Source organism: Salvia hispanica, chromosome 1 (genome assembly GCF_029641045.1).
Source record: "Salvia hispanica isolate PSC_SH4W2 chromosome 1, Shi_PSC_v1, whole genome shotgun sequence".
NCBI lineage: Eukaryota > Viridiplantae > Streptophyta > Magnoliopsida > Lamiales > Lamiaceae > Salvia > Salvia hispanica.
Window position 1 is genome coordinate 15572244 of NC_142692.1, and position 10072 is coordinate 15582315.

The following is a 10072-nucleotide window of genomic DNA, read 5'->3' on the forward strand; positions in this document are numbered from 1 at the left end:
GTGCCAGAGCTTGGAGTCGATTACATAGTTTACACCGACGCTTCGAAAGTCGGATTAGGATGCGTGTTGATGCAGAACAACAAGGTGATCGCTTACGCATCGCGACAGTTGAAACCGCACGAAACCCCATATACTGCTCATCCCGGAAGCACGAAGATGTACCAGGATCTGAAAAAGTCCTTTTGGTGGAACGGCATGAAGAGAGATGTCGCAGCTTTTGTGGAACGTTGCTTAGCCTGCCAGCAGGTGAAAGCCTTACACCAACGACCGTACGGAAAGCTACAACCGCTTGAGATACCCGAGTGGAAGTGGGAGCACATACCTATGGACTTCGTAACCGCGTTGCCGAAAACCCTTAAAGGGAACACCGCGTTACCAAGAGTGCGCATTTCATACCAATCCCCGTAACCCATGGATCGGATAGGTTAGCTCGAATCTACGTTCAGGAGATCGTGCGACTACATGGAGTCCCAGTGACGATTACGTCTGATCGTGACCCGAAGTTTACCTCGAAATTTTGGATTAGTCTACAACGCGAGCTAGGAACGCGCTTAAACTTCAGTACCGCTTTCCACCCCCAGTCCGATGGACAATCCGAGAGGACGATACTAACTCTCGAGGATATGTTAAGAGCCGTGGTGCTCGACCGAGGCAGAAGTTGGGAGACTGCACTCCCTTTGATCGAGTCCGCCTACAACAACAGCTTTCAAGCCACGATCGGCATGGCGCCATATGAAGCACTCTATGGGAGAAGGTGTAGATCTCCGCTCTACTGGGATGAAGTCGGCGAACGAAGAGCGCTTGGACTCGATGCAGTTGAAGAAATGGTCGAAATCGTTCGACGGATCCGCACGCGAATGAAGGAAGCTCAAGACAGACAGAAGTCGTACGCTGACGTTCGACGGACGGACCTACAGTTCCACGCTGGTGATAAAGTTTTCCTCAAAGTATCCCCGTCGAAAGGGATTGCGCGTTTTGGAGTCAAGGGCAAGCTGAAACCACGTTTTATAGGGCCGTACGAAATTCTAGAAGGAGTAGGACCCGTAGCTTATCGTTTAGCACTACCGCCCAGCCTTGGGAATGTGCACAACGTTTTCCACGTGTCGCAATTGCGAAAGTATGTGTTCGATCCGAAGCATGTGATTCGTTACGAGGATATTGCTGTAAGCCCGGATCTGAGCTACGAAGAGCAACCCCAGTTAGTCATAGATCGAAAGGTCCAAACCTTGAGAAATAAAACCATTTCCTTCGTGAAAATCCAATGGAGAAACCACGGGCCCGAGGAAGCCACGTGGGAGCGTGAGGATAAGATGATAGAGCTTTACCCGGAACTCTTAACGTGAAAGGTACCAAATTTCGGGACGAAATTTTTCTAAGTGTGGTAGGATGTAACATCCCAGATTTTAGAACCCTAATTTTTGAGCCCTAGAATTAATTGTTGATGACGTGGCATCGAGGATGCTTTTATTTCATGAGTTGATATGGTCAAATTGAGTTAGAGTTTGTGCGAAAGTTTGAAAAGTCAAACTAAATAATTTAATGATGTGGCATGTGATTTATTATGTGATTTATGTGGTAAATTAATTGTTTATGGGTGAGTGAGAATATTAGAGAAAATTTCCATAAATACTTATCACCCTAAGTCTTGAGATTTTCGAACCCTAGACCCCTTGGAGAAAGAATTTCTATCTTTCCGGAATTTATTTAATCCTTGGTATATTTATCCAAATTAAATTCCAAGAGCCAATTATTTCCTTGTTTAGAGATGGAAAAATCGAGCCCCTCTTTTCTCTAGGTGATTTTCGAAAATCACCCATGTGGGAAGGAAATATTATTTTGCCTATTTATTTGATTCCTCACTTGATTATCTTCCATACCTAGAATTTAATTATTCTACCAAATCTTTCCATACTTCAAGAGATCTTGCCTTACTTTATTTTGGTCAATATTCAAAAATCCATGCCTTATTTAAAAGGCTAGAAATCGGCCCCCAGCTTGTTTCATGGAGGATTTTCCTTATTTTTATTTTGCTCCATAATATCTTATTCTATATGGAAAAATACCAAAACAAAGTCTTGGCTATTTTGAGAGCCTAATTTTCGAAAATTTGGAGATATTGCCATCTTCTATTTTTGTTAATTCTTCTTCCCTACTTCACAATATTATTTTATTTATTTATTTAATTGGGAGAATAGATCTTACCAAATATTCTATTCTAATTACCTAAAGATCTTGTGGAACTCTATAAATAAGAACCAAAACCCCAACCCTAGCCCCATAATTTTCGGCCCCCTCACCCCCATTCACTCTCTCAATTTTTCTTCCACTTTACTCCATAAATCCTTCATCTTTTGAGAAGAAATCGAAGTTTAATCCGAGGATATTGAAGAACCAAGTCTCTACTTTATTCCTACCGATTGATTTTCTCTAAAAAGGTATTTTTGCTTAAGAGTTATGTTGTTCTTCTTCTACCCCTTCTTTTCTTCTTCCAACCGGTTAATCGGTCTTCTTGAACCCTCATGCATCTTAGTTGAGTGAAAGAGGGATGAAAAGGGATGTGGGAACATGTGTATGTGTGTGTGCCGAGTGTGTGTGTGTGGCGTGTGTGTGTGTGCCGTACACTTGATTGAGTAAGAGTACACACATGTGTATGTGTGTGTGCCGAGTGTGTGTGTGTGTCTCTGTGGGATACGATATACTCTTGATTGCTGTTTGCTAGGATAGCCCCGTACACTTGCGGGTATTAATTGGGTAAAATAAAGTTGAGTCAAGTTTTTGGCGCCGTTGCCGGGGATGATTTTTGTGTTATATAGCTTGATATCGTGATAATAATCAAGACTACTACTTCAGACATTACTGCTTTATTTTTATTTTTTTTCGTTTGTTTTAATTTTTCGAGTTCTCACAATTGTGTTTCTTATTCAGGTGTATGCACACACGTTCTAAAGGCTTGCTTCTAGAACCTTTCGACTCTGAGATCGAAGCATCGAACCGGAAGAGGAATGCATATAGGAGACTCACAAAGAAGATTCAAGCTTCTTCGCCAAACCGCGTAGGAGCATCTTCAGATCGGAGGGACCTCTCACCTATTCGATCACCAGTTCAGGATCATCTTCAGCTTGATCCCGATTCTCCTTTTCTGATGGAGAACGAAGAAGGGAACAACAACGGAGGCAACAATGGCCCACCACCCCCTCCTCCCACTAATGCTGAGCTCCTACGACAGCTGGAGGAATTGCGTCGACAGGTTAATCGTGAACCAGCTGTGCCGGTGCAGAATCAATATGTATACCACGGAGTGGCAAACCCAACTGTATTTAACAATATTGACGCCAACAACTTTGAGCTGAAACCAGGACTGATCCAGATGGCGGAAAATAATGCTTTTAGGGGCAAATCCTCAGATGACCCTAACAAGCATATTACCAAGTTCATTCAGATCTGCAACACGACGAAAATGAATGGAGTGACAGATGATCAGATCCGATTGAGACTGTTTCTTTTTTCTTTGGAAGACGCGGCAAAGGATTGGCTCGAGAGTTTGACACCGGGGTCCATTAGAACATGGGACCAGATGGTCCACAAATTCCTGGAGAAGTTCTATCCCCCTAGTGAGGCTATTAAGAGGCAACACGAGATCATTGCCTTCCAGATGATTCCTGCGGAGACTATTAAAGATGCATGGGGGAGATTCAAGGCCCTGCTGAAGAGGTGTCCCAATCATTGCTTATCCCCAACAGTGCAAGTCATTACATTCTTCAAGGGATGTATACCTGAAGCACAACGGGAGTTAAATCTCAGCGCGGGAGGTAATCTTCTCAAGAAAGGAGAGGAAGAGGCGATGGAGGTGATTGAAGAGCTTGCATCCAGTGATGAAGGATGGAGCAACGAAAGGAGTAAGGTGCATAGGGTGGCTTCTACCACGGATCATGATACAATGAGCACCTTATCCGAAAAGCTGGATGACTTAACCATGAAATTTGACTGCATGGCGATGAGGCAACCGTCACAAGAGCCCCAAGGAAGTATGGAGGATGTGAATTACGTGCAGCAGGGGGGCAACATGTATTACAATAACTCACGCCCGAACTTTAATGGTGGAGGATACAACCAGTATGGGAACAAGGGGCATCCAAATCTCTCTTACGGGAATCCAAATAATGCTCTGCAGCCTCCTCCGGGATTCACAGTCTCTGATGGGATGGTGAACGACCCCAAGAAGATGACCACGGAGGACATACTCAAGTCCTTCATGCTACAATCTAATAAGGTCATGGAGCAGAATAATCAGAGGATGGAGAAGGTCGAGACAGATGTACAAGGAATGGCCACTCATTTGAAGAACATTGATATTCAGATCAGCCAGATTTCCCAGACTGTGAGTACTCTTACTCAATCGGGAAAATTCCCTGCTACCACCAGTGTCAATCCCAAGGACTGCAAAGCTATACATCTGAGGAGTGGAACAAACTATGAGGGACCTTCAATGCCATCCGAGAATGAGGGTAGAGTAGCAGAAAAGAGAGCTGAAGAGAATGAATTGGTCGAAAAAGGTGAGACAGTGCAAATTTCTACTCCACCTAAGGAGAACACGACTATACCTTCACCCACACCACATACAGCTCATACTCCAGCTGAAGTGAGGATCCCTTATCCTCAACGTGTTCAGAAGAAGAAGATAGATGCTCAGTTCTCGAGGTTCTTAGACATCTTCAGGAAGGTGAACTTGAATATCCCATTGGTGGAGGCACTTCAAGAAATGCCTACATATGCAAAGTTCCTAAAAGATGTGCTCTCCAAGAAGAAGAAGTGGACTGACTATGAGACGGTGAACATATCTGAAAACTGTAGTGCCATAATTCAGAAAAAGCTACCGGCCAAGCTTAAAGATCCTGGGAGTTTCGACATCTCATGCGTCATTGGAAATGACAGACAGACAAAGGCACTTTGTGATCTGGGGGCGAGCATAAATTTGATGCCATTATCATTTTTCAGAAAGATGAAGATCGGCACTCTCAAGCCGACTACAATCACACTGCAGATGGCAGATAGAACCGTCACCTATCCTAAAGGAATTGTTGAGGACGTTCTTGTGAAGGTACACGACTTCATATTTCCCGTCGATTTTGTAGTGTTGGATATGGAAGAAGACGTGAATGTACCACTTATCCTGGGGCGTCCATTCCTTGCAACGGGAAAAGCATTGATAGATATAGCGAGGGGAGAGCTCACTCTTCATATGGGCAACAAACGCCACATCTTATCTATCTACAATGCTATGAAGAGTCGTGAGGAAGAGGAACTGGTTACGAAGAAGGAGTGCAAAGCTGTGCATGTTGTAGAAGTCCAAAAGGCACAAGAAATTGAGTCCACATTTGGGGATTTCTCTTTGCCGCAGTGGATGTTTGGTTCATGTGGTGTATCAATTTCTAAAGAAAAGACTGCATCAAATGCCAAAGTGAAAGAGAAGAAAACAAAAGCTGAAAATTCACCCGAAGTGGAAACCAAAATTTCTGATGGAGCTCTGAAGAATACTTGGTGGAAGAAGAGATTGGCGAGATCCTATGCTTCCAATATTAGCAGAAAATCCAACACCACCATTTATGGCGTGACATGATGCAGCTCATGGAGGACGTCGAGCCAACGACGATAACCAAAGGCACTGTAGGGGAGGTAACCCCTAGTAGGTAACTTTTAATTTTATCGTTTTAGTTTATTTTTGGTGTGTTTTGTGTTGCTTTCATACCATGTAAGTCTCCCTTCTCCACCAATTTTTCAAACTTATTCTTTGCATAGCTTTGAATAAGTTTGGGGGGATGATATGGTGGATAGGGATACTAACGAGGTACTTATCTTATTGCTTTAGATTGATTAGTTGTCTTTTGTTGCTTTTTATTTTGTTTTAGGATAGAATTGTTTTGCTTGGTTGTGATTGATTGAAAATTTAGAGGCTTGAAGTGAAAAAAAATTTGGTTTCTTGGGGTAAAGACTAGTTGTTAATGATAAAAACATCATCCATCTTTTAAGCTATCATGGTCTTTGACTTAAGAGTTTGAGTAATAGGTGCATAAGTAACGAATTGCTTGTTTGCCTTGATTCATGCTATTACCTGAGTGAGATTTGAGCCAAAACTTTTTTTTTGTGTGATTTTTTATCATATGCTTGTTGTTGTTTCTAGAACTTGCTCCTAATCATATTAAATCTACATAGTGAATGTGAATTTAGGAGATGACGTTAGGCATTCTTTGTTCTCCCCTACACAAGTGTATATATTTTTGTCTTAATCCCTAGTTAGCCCTCCTAGCCTAAAAAGTGTCACAATGTCAAATATTTGTTAAGTCACCGTCAAGAGTGATAAGCCTACAAATTTGGAAGCACATATGGGGCGTTGTAAAAAAAAAAAAAAAAAAAAAATGTAACGGAGGTATAAGCTAGACGAAGTCTAGAGGAATAAGGAAAAAAAAACAATAAATTTGTGGAGGTATAAGCTAGACGAAGTCTAGAAGAGTTATTGGTTGGGTTTCTAAATAAGTGGGGACCGGATGGGAGGAAGAAGTTCGACAAAGTCTTACTTATCTGAGATTTGTTATGAGAAATGGTCTTTTGTTGGGATTTGTAATATGAGAGTACTTGGGCTTCTCTTACTTCTCAGCCACTTTAGCCAAAATGTTCCCTACCTCCCAAAAAGCCACATTACAACCTTAATAAAGTCCTTTCTGATTTTAGATTCACTTTCACATTATAGTAGAGGAGATGTTTGATTTGGAACAAGCCTATTGTAAACACTACTTGTATTTTGATTTGAGAGTATTATTTCTATACGTACACTTTTGAGAGTGAGATACATATACACATATCTTGAGAGAAGCATGAATCCAAGGTGATATACGAGTTAGTAGTAAAAGTGCACTCGACGGCTTGACTTGATAGAATTTGTATTTTGATATGCTCTTGTATTCCATACTCTTTGAAACAATGATGATGTCTAAACCCCTTTAAATCCAAGTCTTCTTTTAGTTCTTTTTCTGCATTGCTCGAGTAGTAGCAATTATTTAAGTTTGGGGGAGTTGACATACTTGGATTTTACATGGTTTTAGAGGGTAGTTTTGTATGAATTTGAGCATATTTCGTCTATTATTAGGCGTGTATATATCTACTTCTATATTATGTTGGTATGTTGACCATTTTGTTAAGAATGTGTAGAAAAAGGTACAAAATATGTGGATGTGCAGCAGCCTTGGTTTGAGACAATATTTACAGGAGATTTTGAAGTCCAATCAGCCCCTAATGCATACCAATCTCTTCGTCTTCGAAAGAGCTTCGCGTGGGTATCTCGCACGCCTCAATCGGAGTTCGGTAGAAGAAGTTATGGCCGTTATACGAACACTGCGCTGTCCAGAAAATCTCACCCGTCCGGGTGAATTATTACCCTATAATTCCACCCAGCCGGGTGGCGTAATTATGCCTGCGAGATTCCAGAGAGTACCAAAGAAGTCCCACCCGGCCGGGTGAATTTCCAGTGGATTAATTCCACCCGGCCGGGTCCGTCAATCTGACGTTTTTCAAAGCAGAAACGCTATTTTTGAAGAGGGGAATAAGAAGGAAGAATTAGGTCAATTCTATTCATTCTCGACAAGCGACAAAACACATCTCTCTCTCTTTGTGAAGAACTCTTGGAAGAAGATTGAAGATTCAAGCTTCAATTCTTCCACCAATTGCAATTCGGATCATGATTTCCACTGTTTTTCCTTGTTTCTATTTGTTTTCTACCATGAACATGAGTAGCTAAACATCTTTTATGTAGAATTCTTGGTGAAGATGCATTGATTTATAGTTTTAATCCAATTGACTTCGTTTTTATCTTGCTCTTGCAATTGTTTGAATTATTCTTGTGCTTTTTCCTAACAATTGCTTGATCACCAATTGGGAGTGTAGGGTTTCTTAGACTAATCGGGAGATGAAATATTTAACCTTGAAAGAAGAATTATTCACACCTTAATTCAATAAAACTCGGGAGAGTTGAGGTTTTGAGTGGGATCTTTAATCTAATCGAACTATTAGGAGTTAGGTCTAAGAATTAGAAGGGGACTTCAATTATTACACCTAATCTACGGATTTCTCACCTCGGGAGGGGGTTTAATCTATATTTGTGATTGATTCAACAATTCTGGAGACTTTAAATGGTAAATCGATTTCAATTGGGTTAGGCTATGAGTTGTGCATCGGATCCTTGAATTCTGCATATTTCTTCAACTTTATCTGCAACTTGTTTCTTTGTTCTCTTGTTTAAGTGTTTTATTTTAATCTCTGTTTTTATATGTTTTTAGTAGTTGTTAGTTTAAAACCAAACTTCTCGATCGTCTGGATAGTAGTTGAAATTGGTTCGTGGTACTTAGGTTTACACTTAATTGTCTCTGTGGGATACGATATACTCTTGCTTGCTGTTTGCTACGATAGCCCCGTACACTTGCGGGTATTAATTGGGTAAAATAAAGTTGAGTCAATGTCATACATATGTTTGTTTTTAATGTGATATCTGATCTGCTTATACGAATTCGGGTCTGAGTGTGGGCCGCAAGCCCTACCAGGCTGTGTACACGATGGGATCGAGAGCCGTCCTTGCTAGTCGGCCGGTCTCGTGGGCAAAAAGTGTGGCCACACTTTCGTCGCACCATGGAATGATTGTTAATTTATGAGAAAATGGGAGGTTATTTTGACTGGCCAGTCTATGAAACTATATTTTGTGATACTCGTGATATTCTTTTATAACTGCTTAAAACTCGAGTTCACTTGGTAAGGGTGGCATAACTTATAAAATGTTTTGGTAACGAGCTCACTGAGTATTTCAAAATACTCAGCCCTGCATGTGTTTTCCTTATGTGCAGGTTGAATGAAGACGAGTGGTGGCGGGTGTTGAGCAGCTTAATTAACTAATATGGATGTGTTGAACTCTAAGTGTAGTTGTGTCGTCACACATAGCTATGCTTCTCTCTTGGTCGTTTTCCGCTGAAGTTTTGATACACTCTATTTCTTTCCTTTCTTTTTGGGATAATTGCATCTTGCCTTCGGTTTGAGGCCTTAGTCTTTTTCTCGTGATTCTGTTTGGGATACTATGTCGTATTCTTAAGATATTTTGATCGCTTTTTATGAAATCTTTCTTCCTTCAATCTCCTAGGTTAAGTTGTTGCAATTATTACTCTGATATTGCTTTCATTTCTTTGGGTCAACGCTCTTTAAATGCAATCCTAGCCTATGTTTATTTCGTTGGAGTCGGTTTTGGGTAGCAGCCGCCGCATTTACTGTACCCTAGAAGGGCGGGCTGTTACAATAGATCTCACATCATTAAAGAGAAAAAACTTTCCAAAATTAAAAAATGCATACTCTTGTGTAACGGACTAAAAAAAAAAAGAATAAAACTAAAACTTAATCTCATTTATTTTAGACAATAAATGTGTGTAAACATATCTATTGTTATTAATTCTCAATTTAGATTGAGAAAAAAAACTAAACTTTGTTTTGCACTAATCTTTCAGAGAGATTGAAAAATTAAACCTAGTTTTGTAGTGATCGCTATCAATTTGAGTTATATAATGTCATTATTTTATGACATAAACACAGTACAAGCAATGCAGGTTCTGACATTTCGATATTCCCACTCATCAGTGTATTATTTATTCACATCGACGTAGTATTTGTAATGACATGGTAGGCAACCTGACCTAGTTTTATTAATATTGTTTGGTTTTATTGATAACGTTATAATGGCATCACCAATTAGTTCCGTCCCATGAATAACATAGATACTCACTCTGAAATATTTTCCATTTTTGTTATTTTGATTCGTTCCAGCTAAATTATTGTCCATTTTGCCTTTTGTTTGGTATTTTGTTTGGTAAATGAAGCTCATGTTCCACTAATTCATTACACTCATATTTTTTATAAAACTAATATATAAATGTTATACTCAAATTCCACTAACTTTGTTCACTCATTTTTCTTCACATTCTGTGCTAAGTCAAATATGGACAACATTTCGCGGACAAAAGAGTACATCATAACATTAGTTTTATGT

General features: G+C 40.2%; 1 protein-coding gene across 1 annotated transcript; it reads left to right on the forward strand.

Moving 5' to 3' along the window:
* The first annotated feature begins 3841 nt into the window (after positions 1–3841).
* Positions 3842–5617, forward strand: LOC148933324 (uncharacterized). Its single transcript, XM_089059820.1, has one exon. It carries the CDS (start codon positions 3842–3844, stop codon positions 5615–5617), a length of 1776 nt encoding a protein of 591 aa, XP_088915946.1.
* The last annotated feature ends 4455 nt before the right edge of the window (positions 5618–10072 follow it).

What these genes read in the sequence shown, in the direction of transcription:
- LOC148933324 (XM_089059820.1), top strand. Translation starts at nt 3,842, where the DNA reads ATGGAGGTGATTGAAGAGCTTGCATCCAGTGATGAAGGATGGAGCAAC.